The sequence below is a fragment of the Thalassophryne amazonica genome, chromosome 3, assembly GCF_902500255.1.
Source record: "Thalassophryne amazonica chromosome 3, fThaAma1.1, whole genome shotgun sequence".
Taxonomy (NCBI): domain Eukaryota; kingdom Metazoa; phylum Chordata; class Actinopteri; order Batrachoidiformes; family Batrachoididae; genus Thalassophryne; species Thalassophryne amazonica.
Window position 1 is genome coordinate 98,441,759 of NC_047105.1, and position 20,922 is coordinate 98,462,680.

Below are 20,922 nucleotides of genomic sequence, written 5' to 3' on the forward strand. Positions count from 1 at the left end.
CACCTGGCAGCTATGAGGAGAGGACAGACTATTTTGGACAGGCTCAGCCCTCTTGCGCAGAACAATCCAACCTGTTTTGTGTGCTGGACACTAGGGTTGGGTATCGAGAACCGGTTCTTTTGAGGTATCGTTAAGAAATGATTTGATTCACCGACTCGGCTCTCCACAGGGTTGCGTGCTGAGCCTCCTCCTTTACTGCCTCTACACCTACGACTGCAGAACGGCCCACAAGAACAACCTTATTGTCAAGTTTGCAGACGATACCACAGTGGTCGGTCTCATCTCCGGAGGTGATGAGGCTGCCTACAGAGAGGATATCCGGCAGCTGGCAGCCTGGTGCTCAGAGAACAACCTCGCTCTGAACACTAGGAAGACCAGAGAGATCATCATTGACTTCAGGAAACACTGCACCGACCCTGCCCCCCTTCTCATCAACAGCGAGCGTGTGGAAAGGCTCCACACCTTCAGGTATCTCGGCATTCTCATCTCAGACTGCATCTCCTGGTCCAACAACATCTCCTCTATCCTCAAGAAGGCTCAGCAGCGGCTACACTTCCTGAGAGTCCTCAGGAAGTACAACCTCAACACCGACCTGCTGCTGGCCTTGTACCGCTCATCCATTGAGAGCCTGCTGACATACTGCATCACAGTATGGTTTGGCAGCTCCACCGCTGCTGACAGGGAGAGAATGCAGAGGGTTGTTAAGGCAGCACAGAAGATCATCGGCCGCCCTCTCCCCTCCCTGTTGGACATTTACACCTCCCGCAGCCTCAGCAGAGCCAAAGCGATCTCCAAAGACTGCTTTCACCCTGGCTCTGCCCTGTTTGACCTGATGCCCTCAGGGAGGCGCTACAGGCTCACAAGGACAAAAACAAACAGACTGAAAAACAGTTTCTTCCCCAAAGCCATAACCACAGTGAACTCTAGCATGCACTGATCCTCCTTGTGCGATCGTAACCATGTGCAATAACCCAATCACCCATGGACAACATATATTGCTGTGCAATATATTTATATCCTAGCCGCACCTTGCACTAGTGTCAATTGTATATATATTTTTTTCCTTACATTGTTGAATTTTTCTTTATATCTTGTCTTTGATACATACTCTTGCACTATTTTTATCTCTTTTTTTGCACTATTTTTATTTTTATTCTATTTTATTGCAATGCAACTGGATGGCCCTAATCTCGTTGTACCAATGTATAATGACAATAAAAGGCATTCTGATTCTCTGATTCTGATAACAACAGGCTTTTTGCTTAACGATTCCCTTATCAGTCCTTCAGAGTGGCCGTTGTTTTTGAGGGTGTTTGTCGGGAAAATTATCATTTCTCTACGTTGATTACAGACCCTGCAGTGGGTCTGCAATCAACCGTTTCTGCAGCAGCTCTGCTTTGACCACTGAACTAATGAAGCAGTGCTCTGATCAGCTGCTTCGTTGGTTCTTTGCTTCGCTCCTCTTCAGAAGTGGCAACTCCGTTTCTTAACCCCTCTCAGAGCCATTAAAATATGTCAATCGTGAGTCACTTTTGTGTGGATTAAATTGACTAACTGGGACTCCTGTCTTGTTGCGAGAAAGAAACAAGAATTGTCCTCTGTTCCGTTGCTCCAAACACTGAGCTGCTCTCAACTGAGTCAAGTTAGAAAGATAGAGTCCACTCGGAACTTAACTTCAAAGCGAATCGCTGTTTAAATAAAATGACACCTCTTTCTAAATGTCGTAATACAAACAATAAACTGCAATTAATCAAAATGTTTTTTTTCCTCCCAAAATGAGACGTCCTGCGCTGACGTGTAGCAGCCCAAGATTGTATGACTGCAGATCTGCAGACTCCAGCAGCCGTCTGAGTTCAGCTCAGAGGTATGGAGTGACTTTCATGCCATTAATGTCTGAAAGGAAATGTTTTTGACAAAAACTACAGATTTTATTTTTATTTATATCCAGAGATAAAGGATCCAGTGACCAATTTCATAATTATTTACTTTAAGACTCAATAAAACGTTGTTGACATAGAAAACCTGCAAAGCCTACTTGTAGTACACAGAAAATTCACAGGATGTATCGATAAGGGCATTGATAAGGAATCGGATCGATAAGCAGAATTGATAATGGCACTGATATCGATAAAATCTTATCAATAACCATCCCTACTGGACACTGTACATAAAATAACTATTCTGTAGTGGATTAATCATTTTCTGTCAGAGCTTGGATGCTGAAAACACCTAACTGCTTCTGGAACACAGAAGACTGTTTCATGTGGGCGTTTTTCTTTTTTTTTTTTTTTTCCTGAAAAGGTAACTATTTGTAATGTTTTAATAGCTTGGTAAAACATTTGCATGTTCATTCCTAGCCATAAAGGTATGTTTATGATAGATTTAACATCTTGTTAACTTGTTAATGGATCAGATGAGTTCCGCTGTGTGTGCGCACTGACACAATGACTGGCACCCAAGACGAGTATTTGCGCAAAATGCCAGCTTGCAAAAGAGTGATTTTACAGTCAATTACGGATGAACAAAAAGTTAAAAGTTGGATCACGGTGTCAAACTAGCTGTGTGTTTAAAGCCGCGGAAAACATAAAGCCAGCGAAGCCTCGGAAGAAATGAAGCCAGCAGAAGGAACTGTCCAGGAACGCAGAACAAGAGCCCGCAAAAGAGCGATTTTGCAACATTAATGGATAAACACAAAGTTAAAAGCTGGATCACGATGACTGTAAGCTGTGGAAGAAATAAAGCCAGTGAGAAGTGCAGAGGTGACTATCCAGGAACCCTTGGTTTGGTTCTAGCTGGTCTGGTTATGGATGTTTTTTTTTTTCCTTTTTCTGGGAAGTGATCGATCCACACAGTTGCGGGTGTACCAGGTCTGTGAGAAAAGTATCGGACCTTTTTATTTTTTTCAAAAACCATATGGATTTGAATTACGTGTGATTGCATCAGCCAAGTGTGAACCTTCGTGCACATGTGTGAGTTTTTTCACGCCTGTCGGTTGCGTCATTCGCCTGTGGGCAGGCTTTGTGTGAGCACTGGTCCACCCCCCTCATCATTTTTTCATTGTCAGAAGAATGTCTGAAGGACTGCCGTTTTGTTGCATTAAAATTTTTTCAGAAACTCTGCCAGACAACCAGCTGGAAACCATTTCGAAGATTCGGTTGGTTTTCTGTGAAACTTTTATGGACTTCAATCAATCAACTCAACTTTTTTCTTATATAGCGCCAAATCACAACAAACAGTTGCCCCAAGGCGCTCCACATTGCAAGGCAAGGCCATACAATAATTATGAAAAACCCCAACGGTCAAAACGACCCCCTATGAGCAAGCACTTGGCCACAGTGGGAAGGAAAAACTCCCTTTTAACAGGAAGAAACCTCCAGCAGAACCAGGCTCAGGGAGGGGCAGTCTTCTGCTGAGACTGGTTGGGGCTGAGGGAAAGAACCAGGAAAAAGAGATCGATCACTAATGATTAAATGCAGAGTGATGCATACGGAGCAAAAAGAGAAAGAAACAGTGCATCATGGGAACCCCCCCACAGTCTACGTCTAAAGCAACATAACCAAGGGATGGTCCAGGGTCACCCGATCCAGCCCTAACTATAAGCCTTAGCGAAAAGGAAAGTTTTAAGCCTAATCTTAAAAGTAGAGAGGGTATCTGTCTCCCTGATCTGAATTGGGAGCTGGTTCCACAGGAGAGGAGCCTGAAAGCTGAAGGCTCTGCCTCCCATTCTACTCTTACAAACCCTAGGAACTACAAGTAAGCCCGCAGTCTGAGAGCGAAGCGCTCTAATGGGGTAATATGGTACTACGAGGTCCCTAAGATAAGATGGGACCTGATTATTCAAAACCTTATAAGTAAGAAGAAGAATTTTAAATTCTATTCTAGCATTAACAGGAAGCCAATGAAGGGAGGCCAACACGGGTGAGATATGCTCTCTCCTGCTAGTCCCCGTCAGTACTCTAGCTGCAGCATTCTGAACCAACTGAAGGCTTTTTAGGGAACTTTTAGGACAACCTGATAATAATGAATTACAATAGTCCAGCCTAGAGGAAATAAATGCATGAATTAGTTTTTCAGCATCACTCTGAGACAAGACCTTTCTGATTTTAGAGATATTGCGTAAATGCAAAAAGGCAGTCCTACATATTTGTTTAATATGCGCTTTGAATGACATATCCTGATCAAAAATGACTCCAAGATTTCTCACAGTATTACTAGAGATCAGGGAAATGCCATCCAGAGTAACGATCTGGTTAGACACCATGCTTCTAAGATTTGTGGGGCCAAGTACAATAACTTCAGTTTTATCTGAGTTTAAAAGCAGGAAATTAGAGGTCATCCATGTCTTTATGTCTGTAAGACAATCCTGCAGTTTAGCTAATTGGTGTGTATCCTCTGGCTTCATGGATAGATAAAGCTGGGTATCATCTGCGTAACAATGAAAATTTAAGCAATACCGTCTAATAATACTGCCCAAGGGAAGCATGTATAAAGTGAATAAAATTGGTCCTAGCACAGAACCTTGTGGAACTCCATAATTAACTTTAGTCTGTGAAGAAGATTCCCCATTTACATGAACAAATTGTAATCTATTAGACAAATATGATTCAAACCACCGCAGCGCAGTGCCTTTAATACCTATGGCATGCTCTAATCTCGGTAATAAAATTTTATGGTCAACAGTATCAAAAGCAGCACTGAGATCTAACAGAACAAGCACAGAGATGAGTCCACTGTCCGAGGCCATAAGAAGATCATTTGTAACCTTCACTAATGCTGTTTCTGTACTATGATGAATTCTAAAACCTGACTGAAACTCTTCAAATAGACCATTCCTCTGCAGATGATCAGTTAGCTGTTTTACAACTACCCTTTCAAGAATTTTTGAGAGAAAAGGAAGGTTGGAGATTGGCCTATAATTAGCTAAGATAGCTGGGTCAAGTGATGGCTTTTTAAGTAATGGTTTAATTACTGCCACCTTAAAAGCCTGTGGTACATAGCCAACTAACAAAGATAGATTGATCATATTTAAGATCGAAGCATTAAATAATGGTAGGGCTTCCTTGAGCAGCCTGGTAGGAATGGGGTCTAATAAACATGTTGATGGTTTGGATGAAGTAACTAATGAAAATAACTCAGACAGAACAATCGGAGAGAAAGAGTCTAACCAAATACCGGCATCACTGAAAGCAGCCAAAGATAACGATACGTCTTTGGGATGGTTATGAGTAATTTTTTCTCTAATAGTTAAAATTTTGTTAGCAAAGAAAGTCATGAAGTCATTACTAGTTAAAGTTAATGGAATACTCAGCTCAATAGAGCTCTGACTCTTTGTCAGCCTGGCTACAGTGCTGAAAAGAAACCTGGGGTTGTTCTTATTTTCTTCAATTAGTGATGAGTAGAAAGATGTCCTAGCTTTACGGAGGGCTTTTTTATAGAGCAACAGACTCTTTTTCCAGGCTAAGTGAAGATCTTCTAAATTAGTGAGACGCCATTTCCTCTCCAACTTACGGGTTATCTGCTTTAAGCTACGAGTTTGTGAGTTATACCACGGAGTCAGACACTTCTGATTTAAAGCTCTCTTTTTCAGAGGAGCTACAGCATCCAAAGTTGTCTTCAATGAGGATGTAAAACTATTGACGAGATACTCTATCTCCCTTACAGAGTTTAGGTAGCTACTCTGCACTGTGTTGGTATATGGCATTAGAGAACATAAAGAAGGAATCATATCCTTAAACCTAGTTACAGCGCTTTCTGAAAGACTTCTAGTGTAATGAAACTTATTCCCCACTGCTGGGTAGTCCATCAGAGTAAATGTAAATGTTATTAAGAAATGATCAGACAGAAGGGAGTTTTCAAGGAATACTGTTAAGTCTTCTATTTCCATACCATAAGTCAGAACAAGATCTAAGATATGATTAAAGTGGTGGGTGGACTCATTTACTTTTTGAGCAAAGCCAATAGAGTCTAATAATAGATTAAATGCAGTGTTGAGGCTGTCATTCTCAGCATCTGTGTGGATGTTAAAATCGCCCACTATAATTATCTTATCTGAGCTAAGCACTAAGTCAGACAAAAGGTCTGAAAATTCACAGAGAAACTCACAGTAACGACCAGGTGGACGATAGATAATAACAAATAAAACTGGTTTTTGGGACTTCCAATTTGGATGGACAAGACTAAGAGACAAGCTTTCAAATGAATTAAAGCTCTGTCTGGGTTTTTGATTAATTAATAAGCTGGAATGGAAGATTGCTGCTAATCCTCCGCCCCGGCCCGTGCTACGAGCATTCTGACAGTTAGTGTGACTCGGGGGTGTTGACTCATTTAAACTAACATATTCATCCTGCTGTAACCAGGTTTCTGTTAGGCAGAATAAATCAATATGTTGATCAATTATTATATCATTTAACAATTTCTAATGTGATTACCCTCATATTACAGTTAAGTCTACACTATGGGCTTATATTCATGATTTGCTTTTAACTCTAATATGCTGTGATCCACAGCTAAAACAGCAAAAATACTCCAATATTTATGGACCTAAAACAGCAAAAATACTGAAATATTTATGGACCTACCAGGGACGGTTGTAGCTTAAAATTAATAAAGTGAATTTCCATTCATTGAAGGGTCAGGAGACTGCATCCCTAGCTGAAAAATATCCATCTTTGTTGATTTGCTTGGAGAGGAATTAGTAGACCATTTACAAAACTGAGATGCCAAACTATGAATCTCATTGAGATTTGTGGAATCTCACCATGATGGACCTGCACGTGGGTGGAGAGGTGTGAGTCTGCAAACTGTCATTCGGGAACAGATACACAATGCAGTATGCAAATTTTATACTGCACAAAGGTCTTTCTACTTTGAATCTGTGGTGGCATTTATGACTGTCAGGTTTCAGACAGTCTATGTGTTAACGCTTGTTTGTCCACAGAAGAGCAGTGTTTGCAAAGGAAAGAAGTGATCCCAATGGATGGAAAGAAAAGCAGTAGAGAGTGCACAGGACAGAAAAAGGTGTGTGTGCCTGATAAATAAAGCTGACATCAGGACCCCAATTAGAGGCCAGTGTGGTTTATTGCTGCTCGTGGAGTGAACAACAGTTGGGGAGAGAAGAGTAGTTAAAGTACTGTGTCCATAACCTTGATTTATTTCCACAAGTGTGACACTGTGTGTGTGAGCACGTGCATGTGTAATAGCAAACCATACAACACACATAGCATGCAAATGATGAGTCACTGACAAGTAAGCAAATGTAAGCTTTAACATTCAATGTGACAAATATCAAAGAGGGAAACTGCATTTAGTGCAAAAACATTACGCTACAGAGCTTAAATTAAAAAACTGTTGCATCACTAAACCGCACGACCCCGACACTGGGGTCCCACCATAACCACAGGACCACAGGGGAAAGGAAGGGGGGTGAACTTGACAAGATGGTGAAAGATACAAATTGAGACAGCAAAAGATACAAATTAAATTCCAGACATCAACCCCCCCCCCAAAAAAACAAAAAAACAAAAATACTATATTAACCATTTAGGAACTGAGGATTGCTCCCCACCCGGGGGCTTCTGTGTGGAGTTTGCAAGTTCTCCACGTGTTTGTGTGGGTTCCGTCCGGGGCCTCCAGCTTCCACCCACATCCAAAGATATGCAGGTTAGGTGAATTGTTAACTTTAAACTAATCGTAGGTGTGCTTGCAGCTTTGAATGTGTTTGTCTGTCTACATGTGGCCCTGTGACAGACTGGCTTCCTGTCCAGGGTGTACCCGCCTCACGCCCTGCGACTGCTGGAATAGGCTGCTGCCTCCACTGACCCTTAATTGGAGTAGGCAGGTATAAAAAAAAAATAGATGGATTTAGGAACTGAATATAAGGATTACTTTTAATACAAATCATCACATTTACAGTTGGTTTTCTATAGACAAGTCAGGGAATGGACACAAACATTTCCAACTCACTGAATATATATCCGATGTCTGCTAGATAAAGGTAAGACCACTTTCACACTCGTGTGTTGTGTCAATAGTCAATGGTAACTTTAGTCACACTTTTACTTGATTTGCAAAAATCAGTCAATGTATGTTGCAGCTGTATATGGGGAAACTAAATAAATACTATACGAGCAATATAATTAACAGTAATTTTGTGATGTACCACAGAAATAAATGGACTTTATAATAGCTAGATTTGTAAAAAATGTAATGTGCATACACTTTCAAGAAATGCAGAAAGCATGGTTCTGACTGGTAAATCCATCTGGAGTGGGCAGAAGGAGACTAATTAGGGAAGCCAACAAAAACACCCATGTCATCCTTGAAGGAGTTATAGGCTTCTGTGGCTGTGATTGGAGAAAGTGTGCGTATTGCAACTTTTTGTCTATCACAAATTACACAGCTTCATGGTGAAGTGGCACAGAGAAGGATTTTCTTTGAACAGAAGACATGAAATTTCAGCTACAGTTTACCAGAAGGCACATGGGCAACTCAAGCCTGGATGTCATCTGTTTTCTTGTATGAAAAAACAAAAAAAAAAAAAAACTGTACTCCATCCACATCACTGCATGTTTCAGAGATGGAACACAAACAAAACACACTGTACAGGGCTTATGTTGTGTACCGTAGCAGTTTTGGGTGAATGCAATATGCAAAATTTTGAACTTGGTGATTGCCATTGTGACATCTTCAAGCAAACACATCACATTCATGCATCATGTCTGGACTACAGTTCAATGCATGCGCAAACTATGTTTGAATGACGAATGAAGGGGAGGGGCACCATGCCTGTATTTGTGCTTTATCTGCTTTGTAACTGTTGCATCACTAAACCACCTGACCCCGACCATTATCCCACCATAACCACGAGGGAAAGCAAGAGTTCTGGTGCTTAGACTGTGGGTGTGTGAAAGAAAAAGTGGGGTGAACTTAGCAAAATGGTGAAAGATATGAATTCAGACAGCAAAAGATACAAATTAAGTAGAGGGCACACCCCCACCCCCACCCCCACCCACCTCAAACACACACACACACACACACACACACACACACACACACACACACACACACACACACACACACACACACACACACACACACACACACACACAGGGTGACGATGTAAAAATACAATGTGACGAGGCTACTATTCATCTGACCAGTTTCCCTTGGCAGTCGTAAGCACTTAACCAGCAGCAGAAATCAACCTTGTGAGTGTGCACACGCACACACTCAACAAAAATATAAACGCAACACTTTTGGTTTTGCTCCCATTTTGTATGAGATGAACTCAAAGATCTAAATCTTTTTCCACATACACAATATCACCATTTCTCTCAAATATTGTTCACAAACCAGTCTAAATCTGTGATAGTGAGCACTTCTCCTTTGCTGAGAAAATCCATCCCACCTCACAGGTGTGCCATACCAAGATGCTGATTAGACACCATGATTAGTGCACAGGTGTGCCTTAGACTGCCCACAATAAAAGGCCACTCTGAAAGGTGCAGTTTTATCACACAGCACAATGCCACAGATGTTGCAAGATTTGAGGGAGCGTGCAGTTGGCATGCTGACAGCAGGAATGTCAACCAGAGATGTTGCTCGTGTATTGAATGTTCATGTCTCTACCATAAGCCGTCTCCAAAGTCGTTTCAGAGAATTTGGCAGTACATCCAACCAGCCTCACAACCGCAGACCACGTGTAACCACACCAGCCCAGGACCTCCACATCCAGCATGTTCACCTCCAAGATCGTCTGAGACCAGCCACTCGGACAGCTGCTGAAACAATCGGTTTGCATAACCAAAGAATTTCTGCACAAACTGTCAGAAACCGTCTCAGGGAAGCTCGTCTGCATGCTTGTCGTCCTCATCGTGGTCTCGACCTGACTCCAGTTTGTCGTCGTAACCGACTTGAGTGGGCAAATGCTCACATTCGCTGGCGTTTGGCACGTTGGAGAGGTGTTCTCTTCGCGGATGATGCGAAGGAGATGTGTTGCACTGCATGAGGCAAATGGTGGCCACACCAGATACTGACTGGTATCCCCCCCAATAAAACAAAACTGCACCTTTCAGAGTGGCCTTTTATTGTGGGCAGTCTAAGGCACACCTGTGCACTAATCATGGTGTCTAATCAGCATCTTGGTATGGCACACCTGTGAGGTGGGATGGATTTTCTCAGCAAAGGAGAAGTGCTCACTATCACAGATTTCAACTGGTTTGTGAACAATATTTGAGGGAAATGGTGATATTGTGTATGTGGGAAAAGTTTTAGATCTTTGAGTTCATCTCATACAAAATGGGAGCAAAACCAAAAGTGTTGCGTTTATATTTTTGTTGAGTATAATAAGCCGCAAGGCAAGCTATAGACAGCCCGACAGTGAAAAAGGTCCAATTACTTGTTTCACACAGTATGCTTGGAGCTCCAGAGGTCGGCCGGTCAAAAGGGGATTGGAAGGAAAATACCAAAAATTTAATCATGCTAGTTTTATCCTCCATTCACAGTTGCTTTGTTTCAATGTGGCGCTTCTGTGTGGCAGTGATTTTCAGAAGTCAGGACAAAATCTAGTTCTCAAGGCTAAGAGCTGTTTTGTTAACATTTGACATGAACATTTTCATGTGCACACAACACCACAAGCTCCCACTTACACTAAACCAAATATTCAGCTGGGTGAATAAAAGCCTTTTCTGTGCACCTGGGTGGCATCTTTATCATGCCCCAATTCAAGCAAACGGGGCACTTTCATTGCAGATCATCACAGCAGACAGAAAAAAAAGAGACCATATAAGATGCAAAACACAAAGACAAGGTGAGTGCTGGACAGAATGGAGAGAGAATAAAAGCAAAATCATCTCGACTCTAACCTGGAAAACCAACCTTAGCTTTTCTCGCTTGCTTATGATTTTGTGGGTCCTCTACCTCTCCTTTTACTTTATTTTTTGAATTCAAGAAGGCTAAAAACATCTAACCGCCAATGCCGTTCAGTACCATCTTCACACCTTCCTCCATGTTCTACGCTGCTGCTTTTCACCTTCACTGCACAATAATCATCACACCTTTTTTGCAAGCTTGTTTTTAGTTCAACTTTGTTTTCTTAAATAAATAATTTACTGGTAATAACGTGCTTTCTGTAAGCTGAAACAGCTGGTAAGGCAGAAGGCTGCTACTTTTTTGTCAACAGCATTAACAGATTCACAAGAAAGGTTTTTCTTCAACCTATGAGTATACAATTCAGGATGCATGAAACTGCTCTCCACAAAACAAGCATACATAATGAGGTTTTAGCTTCCACTCACCTCTCTGCACCAGCATGGTGACCTCACTGCCTTTGGGACACTTGCTGAGCAGGTCTACCACCTGGTTATGAGACATGTTCTGCACATTTCTCTTGTTGACCTCAACAATGATGTCACCCTCCTTGAGGCCACGGCAGCGTGGGTAGTCCACAATCTGCTTCACTCTCTGCCCTCCGCCTCCAGGACTGTCAGCAATGGTGAAGCCGAAGCCTTTGTCACCTTTCTCCATATGTACAGTGATAAGCTCTGGCTGTGTGGCAATGGATGAGGCTAGAGTGACCACATCGCTGGGATAACCATGTTGGGATGAGGTATCGGAAGCTGCCTCTACAGAGGGGCTTTGGGGTCGAGGGAGGCCATTGAGGGGTGCTGTGCCATTGGCTGAACCACTGTTGGTATTCTGACTGTTGTGGCTAGATGGAGAGTCATAGCTGTTTGACACCTCCTGGCCGTTAACAATGATGGGGTCTTTGTTGTCGAGAATAGCTACTGAGGTAACTAGGCTGGTGTTGGGGTCATCTGGGTCAAAGGGAAGTGGGTAGCCACGACAGAGCTCCAAGTTAACCATTGAGCCAATTGGGATGGACTGGAAGATCTTCACAACTTGGGCATGTGTGTAGCCAAGCACACACGTATCATTGACGCTCACGATGACATCACCTTGAAAGTTGGGAGAAAGGTGTTAGCGACAATTGATTCTTGATTCTACACTGTGCCTTCAGAAAAAGAAACCAATAGACAATATTCATGATTTTTGCCCCCAAAAAAATAAATAAATAAAAAATCCATCTCACCTGTCTCCATCTTGCCATCAAGAGCAGCAGGACCATCCAGGACCAGGCTCTTGATCTGCAGGAACTCATCTGGCTCATCGCCTCCAACAACAGTGAAACCAAACCCTCTACGACTCTTTTTCAGCTTGGTATTAATAAAAGTCCCCTTCAGTTCGGATCGGTTCCGTGTAAAGAAAGGCTTCCCACCTGAATAGATGCAAGCACAAATAATTAAACTTTCTGACACACCAATCACAGTACAAAGCCCATGAAGCAGCTTTTGGCTATATTTGAGCCATTCAAGAAGCTGAAACTGTACTCGCTTTTGTGATGATAGACTGTATCGGGGTTGAGTGAAATACTTTTGCTCACTGGTGGGTGTAATATATTCAACCTCTGCAAGGAGAGCACCAACCAAGAAGTGACTGCAATGGATATTCTTCATGGTTCAGTGGGCGTGAGAGAGACTGACACAATGATTCAAAATTTCTGGTTAAACTTAATGAACTGAATGAATTAGTATTAATTAGGTTAAACCCGAAAAGAAATGAATGATGATGACCCAAAATACCTGACAAGTCCAGGAGCATCAATGAAGATGTACTCAGAGTCATCAGTACATGTATGTACAAATGTATATCAGGGGTGGGAAACTTGTTCCAGAAAGGGCCAAGGGGGTGCAGCTTTTCTTTGCAGCACTGACTCCACCAGGTGATTTCACTGATTAATATCACTTTGAGCAGATGGAATCAGTTAATCAGTGAAATCACCTGGTGGAGTCAGTGGCTGCAAAGAAAACCTGCACCCCCTTGGCCCTTTCTGGAACAGGTTGCCCACCCCTGATGTATATGGTACAAAACAGTGGAAATCCTCGATGACAAAACCTGATCATATGTACGCCACACGACAAGGACAATAATATTGACATTTCATGCCCAATCCTTGAAAACAATACCCATAAATAAATGTGTATATTTCAGCAACCACAAGGAGTATTTGAACAGGTTTGGTGTTATGCATGTATGTGTTACTGGTGAAGAGAAAATCAAGTTGGAACACAGCAAAAATTTATATTTTTTAGTTTCGCCTTTTATTAATTTATGATGGATAACTCTTTGGAATGTTGCTAATGAAGATGTATTGCTTCATAAATCATAAATATAACATGTGGACATCATCTCTGCAAAGTTTGAAACTGATCATGTGAAGCAGAACAAAACTAGAGAGGTTTTAGTACAGGCAGGTCAGGCGCATGACCATTTCTGCACCGTTCGGCACTATTGATGCCATTTGGACTTTTGTCAGGAATAAGCTATATATTTAATTTTGCTATCACTAATGGTTATTAGCAGACCTAAAAAAACACTTTTTGACATTTTATGAAAATTTTAGTTATAATGCAATATATATATTTATCATATACCTATAAATGATATGCCAATATGATTGGATAAAACACTAAAGAATAAATAGCAATACACCCTTTCGCGGACGGGTAATATTTTTCATACCACCCGAGTAATCAGCCAATCCGGACAGCAGAGCGGCGCCACGACGAAGAGGCGCGGTCAGAGGAACTGTGAAATACTGGTGAGTCTCTATTAATAATTTCTTATGTGTTCAACCTCGTAGGTTGATCGTTAAAATTAAATTCATTAGTTCTAAAAGCCATCATAATTATTTATAGTAAAACGTTCTATTTTTTTTTTTCTACTAAGGTTTGAACTTTGAGTGTTTACACAGGAGAGAAAAGTGAGAAAATGTTAATGCCTGTTTGAGAAAAGTGTATAAAGTGTGTAGTGAGGGGTTTTACAGCCTTAAAACATCTATAATAATTGTAAAAAATAACGCTGACTACTTTGTGGATTTCGCCTATCGCGGGTTATTTTTAGAATGTAACTCCCGTGATAAACGAGGGACCACTGTATATGATAAAATTGTTATCAAGTTGTTCACCAATGAATATGGCTTTTTACACCCTTCAGAAAACCATACATTTATCATTTATAGGTATATGATAAAATCGTTATCAAGTTGTTTTACCAATGAATATAATACAACATGCATATTATCAGAACATACAACTACTATTTACAATTTAGTTACTAAAAAGGCTAAACACACAATCTACCCCTCAAACTGTAATAAAATAAACTAATAATTGTAACAAAAAACAGCGTCAACTGAATAAGCTCCGATGCATCGTGCTCTCGTGTGTAATGGCCGATTCCTCAAGCAAGTGTATTTACCTTTACGCTGAGACCTACCTCACTGGCGGATTGGTCAGTTTGCATGATTGACACCATGGACAATCGTGGAAGCCTATAGAATGAGGCTAATACTTGCACCCCCACCCACAGCCAACTAGGAGGCAGAGATCCGAGACACGTGGAACGGATACGTTTTTCATTCATTACACTCTGAGCCAGCATTTCTAGCAGGACCCAAAAATCATGCTAGAAATGCCCGGACAGTTTTGTGTGGTGCACAAGAGATGGAAGTATCAGAAAATAGCATTTATTTACAAATGGAATATACTTTAGATGGCAAAACGGCAAAGGTAAAACAAGTTTTACTGCTGTGATTTCGGAAAGTGACTTTTTGTCATGTTCTACTTTGGCTGATATCTCTGTGGTGCTGTGTTGTGTCGAGCTGGAAAAAGCATCTTTGGAATTTGTAGGTTCTCTGCTTTCATTTGAGGGGTAGATTGTGTGTTTAGCCTAAAGTTCTGCTGTCCTGGAGACAGAAATGTTGCGAGAGGGTTGACAAAAGTAAGGTTTTAGGAATTTGTTCTAAAGTCATTCATTTACGTGTCATCAGAGTTGTGTTTGTGCCCAGTAAAAACAGTTTACATAAGCATGTAGCACTTTTCAAGCTGTTTGATATGCAATATTACTATGTTTTTCTGTAATTAGTGCGTTGTCTACAGCCTGTTTTGAAACTTTGTCCGAAGGTCCCCAATTGGGGGACCCTCGGGTTCAGGAGGTTAAGTATTGGTTCAAACCCCACCCTTGCCATTTCTCCATGTAATGCAGAATTCGGTCCAGAAGGGCATCTCGCATAAAACTTGTGCCAAATCAACATACGGATCTGCTGTAGCGACCCTGAGTGAAAACAAAGGAGCAGCTGAATGGACTTATAAGTATTGTATGTAAGGGCAAAAACGAAAAACAGATTACACAGACAAATACTTATGACCAGTTATGAATATAATAGACTATGTTACTAAACCTTTCATGTGATTCATATTTTGGAAAGGGGATTTACCCAATAATATGCAGACTCACAAAAATTATTCCACTGCCTACAGTCAGGTCCATAAGTATTTTGACAGTGAAACAATTTCTCCTCTATACACCACCACAATGCAGTTAACAGTAAAACCCCTTTCACACCGGGCCTGCTTCGAGTTGCTTCATTCAGCGTCATGACGACACAGGAATGTCTGAGTCAGGTGTGCGCAGCAAGGTGGGCAGAGAGGAGGTGAGAGCGCAGAGGAAGACCTGGCAGACTGGCTGCAGCCAGACTGTGCGCTCTGATTTCTCTTCTAGTTTATATTTGTTCTTGTGCAGCGGTGCAGGACTGCGCTCTGATTTCTGTTATAGTTTATCTTTCTTCCTGTGACCACAAGCTGCAGCCGGCGAGTTCGCGCGTGCAAACAAACCGTCCGTGAGTAGACTGGAGATGTCCGGAGTTGTACTGGATGTGGACATGTCCTGTCTCTGGCAATCAGTCTTTGAGCAGGACTGATGGACTTTATTTAGAGTGAGAGCGAGGAGCTGCAGCAGCCAGGCTGCAATATGAGCATTTTTTTTCTGTGCTCTTTGAGCGTGTAGTTTTACTGCATTGTGTACACATTATAAAAACAATTCTGCATGATTTATACTTTGGGAACAATGGAACACAGCAGGAATCATAAATTGGCGTTGGGTAACGTTGTATTGTGAGGGTGTGGCTTCTAGTCACGTTGAGTACCATTAATTTGCCTCAACTTGTGAAAAAACTACTTCCTTTCTGTGTCCTGTGCTCGACTCAGAAAAATGAAACATGTTTAATTTTTGGCATCCGACTCGCTTCACCATTTGCATCCGTCATGGTGTTGTGGTGTTGAGCTGCATCGTCTCGGCACTAGGTTGCATCACCGTGGCATTGTCATGACATCACATGACGCAACTCGAAGCAGGCCTGGTGTGAAAGGGGTTAAACAACAAAGATGTGCTTGGAGCTGTAATTTGGGTGGGGGTATTAACAAAAACATTCCATTAAAAATTTAGGAACTGAGGATTGCTTCCCACCTGGGGCCTTTCTGTGTGGAGTTTGCATGTTTTCCACTTGTTTGTGTGGGTTCTCGCCAGGGGCCCCGGCTTCCACCCACATCCAAAGACATGCAGGTTAGGTGAAGTGGAAACTTTTAATCGATCATAGGTGTGCTTGTGAGTGTGAATGTGTTTGTCTGTCTATCTGTGGCCCTGTGACAGACTAGCATCCTGTCCAGGGTGTACCCTGCCTCACGCCCTATGACTGCTGGGATAGGCTCCAGCCCCCCGTTACCCTTAATTGGAGTAAGTGAGTATACAAAATGGATGGAATTAAAAACTGAATATAAGGATTATTTTTAATACAAATCATTACATTGACAGTTAGTTTTCCTTAGACAAGTCGGGGATGCATACATAAACATTTCCAAGTCACTGAGAATATATATATATATATATATATATATATATATATATATATATATATATATATATATATATATACAACCCCTGGCAAAAATTATGGAATCACCGGCCTCGGAGGATGTTCATTCAGTTGTTTAATTTTGTAGAAAAAAAGCAGATCACAGACATGACACAAAACTAAAGTAATTTCAAATGGCAACTTTCTGGCTTTAAGAAACACTATAAGAAATCAAGAAAAAAAATTGTGGCAGTCAGTAACGGTTACTTTTTTAGACCAAGCAGCGGGAAAAAATTATGGACTCACTCAATTCTGAGGAATAAATTATGGAATCACCCTGTAAATTTTCATCCCCAAAACTAACACCTGCATCAAATCAGATCTGCTCATTAGTCTGCATCTAAAAAGGAGTGATCACACCTTGGAGAGCTGTTGCACCAAGTGGACTGACATGAATCATGGCTCCAACACGAGAGATGTCAATTGAAACAAAGGAGAGGATTATCAAACTCTTAAGAGGGTAAAGCATCACGCAATGTTGCAAAAGATGTTGGTTGTTCACAGTCAGCTGTGTCTAAACTCTGGACCAAATACAAACAACATGGGAAGGTTGTTAAAGGCAAACATACTGGTAGACCAAGGAAGACATCAAAGCGTCAAGACAGAAAACTTAAAGTAATATGTCTCAAAAATCGAAAATGCACAACAAAACAAATGAGGAATGAATGGGAGGAAACTGGAGTCAACGTCTGTGACCGAACTGTAAGAAACCGCCTAAAGGAAATGGGATTTACATACAGAAAAGCTAAATGAAAGCCATCATTAACACCTAAACAGAAAAAAAACAAGGTTACAATGGGCTAAGGAAAAGCAATCGTGGACTGTGGATGACTGGATGAAAGTCATATTCAGTGATGAATCTCGAATCTGCACTGGGCAAGGTGATGATGCTGGAACTTTTGTTTGGTGCCGTTCCAATGAGATTTATAAAGATGACTGCCTGAAGAGAACATGTAAATTTCCACAGTCATTGATGATATGGGGCTGCATGTCAGGTAAAGGCACTGGGGAGATGGCTGTCATTACATCCTCAATAAATGCACAAATTTACGTTGATATTTTGGACACTTTTCTTATCCCATCAATTGAAAGGATGTTTGGGGATGATGAAATCATTTTTCAAGATGATAATGCATCTTGCCATAGAGCAAAGACTGTGAAAACATTCCTTGACATTGACACAGGGTCAATGTCATGGCCTGCAAATAGTCCGGATCTTAATCCAATTGAAAATCTTTGGTGGAAGTTGAAGAAAATGGTCCATGACAAGGCTCCAACCTGCAAAGCTGATTTGGCAACAGCAATCAGAGAAAGTTGGAGCCAGACTGATGAGGAGTACTGTTTGTCACTCATTAAGTCCATGCCTCAGAGACTGCAAGCTGTTATAAAAGCCAGAGGTGGTGCAACAAAATACTAGTGATGTGTTGGAGCGTTCTTTTGTTTTTCATGATTCCATAATTTTTTCCTCAGAATTGAGTGATTCCATAATTTTTTCCCTCTGCTTGGTCTAAAAAAGTAACCGTTACTGACTGCCACAATGTTTTTTCTTGATTTCTTATAGTGTTTCTTAAAGCCAGAAAGTTGCCATTTGAAATGACTTTAGTTTTGTGTCATGTCTGTGATCTGCTTTTTTTGTACAAAATTAAACAACTGAATGAACATCCTCCGAGGCCGGTGATTCCATAATTTTTGCCAGGGGTTGTATATATATACATACATATACATACACACATATATATATATATACATACACACATATATATATATATATACACACGTGGTCTATTAGAAAAGAAATCGACCTTTTTATTTTTTCAAAAACTATATGGATTTGAATCACGAGTAATTACATCAGACAAGCTTGAACCCTCGTGGGCATGCGTGAGTTTTTTCACGCCTGTCGGTTGCGTCATTCGCCTGTGGGCAGGCTTTGAGTGAGGAGTGGTCCACCCCTCCCATCTATTTTTTCATTGTTTAGGAATGGCTCAGAGACTGCCGCTTTGCTTGATCAAAATTTTTTCAGAAATTGTAAGGCACATCCGAGTGGACACCATTTGAGAAATTCAGCTGGTTTTCGGTGAAAATTTTAAGGGCTGATGAGAGATTATGGAGTGTTACTGTCGCTTTAAGGACAACCTACGGAGCCGGAGGGCGCACCGCGCTCTGAGCCGCCGTCGTCAGCCTGTTTCGAGCTGAAAACTTCTGAATTTAAGCCTGTGTTGACCCAGGACGTCGTGAGAGAACAGAGAAGTTTCAGAAGAGGTTGGGATCAGCAGTTTATCCAGACATTCCACTGTTAAAGGAGATTTTGTAATGAAAGACGTGCGGACGGATTCGCACGTCGGCAGGCAGCCACTCATGGCCCGGCACTACAGAGAAACACCTCCGTGTTGATAACCATTCATAAAATTCAGGCGGCTTTCGATGGTTTTCAGTCGAGTGAGTATCCGAGAAACTGTCTAACAGCTGGGCATGTTCAAACTTGTCCTGTAAGGCTTCCAACGGAGGTGTTTCTCTGTGGCGTCAGGCCATGAGTGGCTGCCTGCCGACGCGCGAATCCGTCCGCACGTCTTTCATTACAAAATCTCCTTAACAGTGGAATGTCCGGATAAACTGCTGATCCCGACCTCTTCTGAAACTTCTCTGTTCTCTCACGACGTCCTGGGTCAACAGAGGCTTAAAGTGGGAAGTTTTCAGCTCGAAACAGGCTGACGATGGCGACTCGGAGCGCGGCGCGCCCTCCGGCTCCGTGGGTTGTCCTTAAAGCGACATTAACACTCCATAATCTCTCATCAGCCCTTAAAATTTTCACTGAAAACCAGCTGAATTTCTCAAATGGTGTCCACTTGGATGTGCCTTACAGTTTCTGAAAAAATTTTGATCAAGCAAAGCGGCAGTCTCTGAGCCATTCCTAAACAATGAAAAAATAGAAGGGAGGGGTGGACCACTCCTCACTCAAAGCCTGCCCACAGGCGAATGACGCAACCGACAGGCGTGAAAAAACTCTCGCATGCCCACGAGGGTTCAAGCTTGTCTGATGTAATTGCACGTGATTCAAAACCATATAGTTTTTGAAAAAAATAATAAGGTCGGATACTTTTCTAATAGACCTCGTATATATATAATGTCTGCTAGATAAAGGTAAGACCACTTCCACACCCGTGTGTTATGTCAATTGTCAATAGTAACAGTCATATTTTTACTTAGTTTGCAAAAATTCATGTATGTTGCAGTTTTATGTGGGGAAATTCATTCACCATAAACTTTGAACCTTGAATATGCTTTCTCTTACATGTCTCCTGCAAATTTGTTAAAATTTGAAGGGGAAAACTAAAATTCCCATGGAAACCCTTCAAAAGTACACTGAACAAAATATAAATGCAACACTTTCGTTTTTGGTCCCATTTTTCATGAGCTGAACTCAAAGATCTAAAACATTTTCTGTATACCCAAAGACCAATTTCTCTCAAATATTGTTCACAAATCTGTCTAAATCTGTGTTAGTGAGCACTTCTCCTTTGCCGAGATTATCCATCCCACCTCAAGATGCTTATTGGACAGCATGATTATTGCATAGGTGTGCCTTAGGCTGGCCACAATAAAAGGCCACTCTGAAATGTCCAGTTTTATCACACATTCCAATGCCACAGGTGTCGCACGTTTTGAGGGAGTGTGGCATGCTGACTGCAGGAATGTCCACCAGAGCTGTTAACTGTGAATTGAATGGTCATTTCTCTACAATAAGCCATCTCCAAAGGCACTTCAGCAAATGTGACAGTACATTCAACTGGCCTCACAACTGCAAACCACGTGCAACCACACCAGCCCAGGACCTCCACATCCAGCATGTTCACCTCCAAGATGGTCTGAGACCAGCCACCTGGACAGCTGCTGCAACAATTACTTTGCAGAACCAAAGAATTTCTACAACAACTGTCAGAAACCATCTGAGGAAAGCTCATCTGCATGCTCATCGTCCTCATCGGGGTCTCGACCTGACTGCAGTTCATCATCGTAACCGACTTGAGTGGGCAAATGCTCCCATTTGATGACATCTGGCTGCTGATTAACTCAATGTGAAGGAGATGTGGTGCACAGTGTGAAGCAAACGGTGG

The 20,922-nt window shown here is 41.7% G+C and overlaps 1 protein-coding gene across 1 annotated transcript in view; it reads right to left on the reverse strand.

Moving 5' to 3' along the window:
* The window catches only part of LOC117507809 (membrane-associated guanylate kinase, WW and PDZ domain-containing protein 1-like), a 467,280-nt gene that overhangs the window by 104,951 nt on the left and 341,407 nt on the right, over window positions 1–20,922 (reverse strand). Inside the window, exons 11-12 of the mRNA XM_034167605.1 lie at window positions 12,089–12,274; window positions 11,295–11,954 (exon numbers count right to left, since the gene is read on the reverse strand). Of these exons, the coding sequence (XP_034023496.1) occupies window positions 11,295–11,954; window positions 12,089–12,274 (846 nt within the window). The remainder of the gene's footprint in view (window positions 1–11,294; window positions 11,955–12,088; window positions 12,275–20,922) is intronic.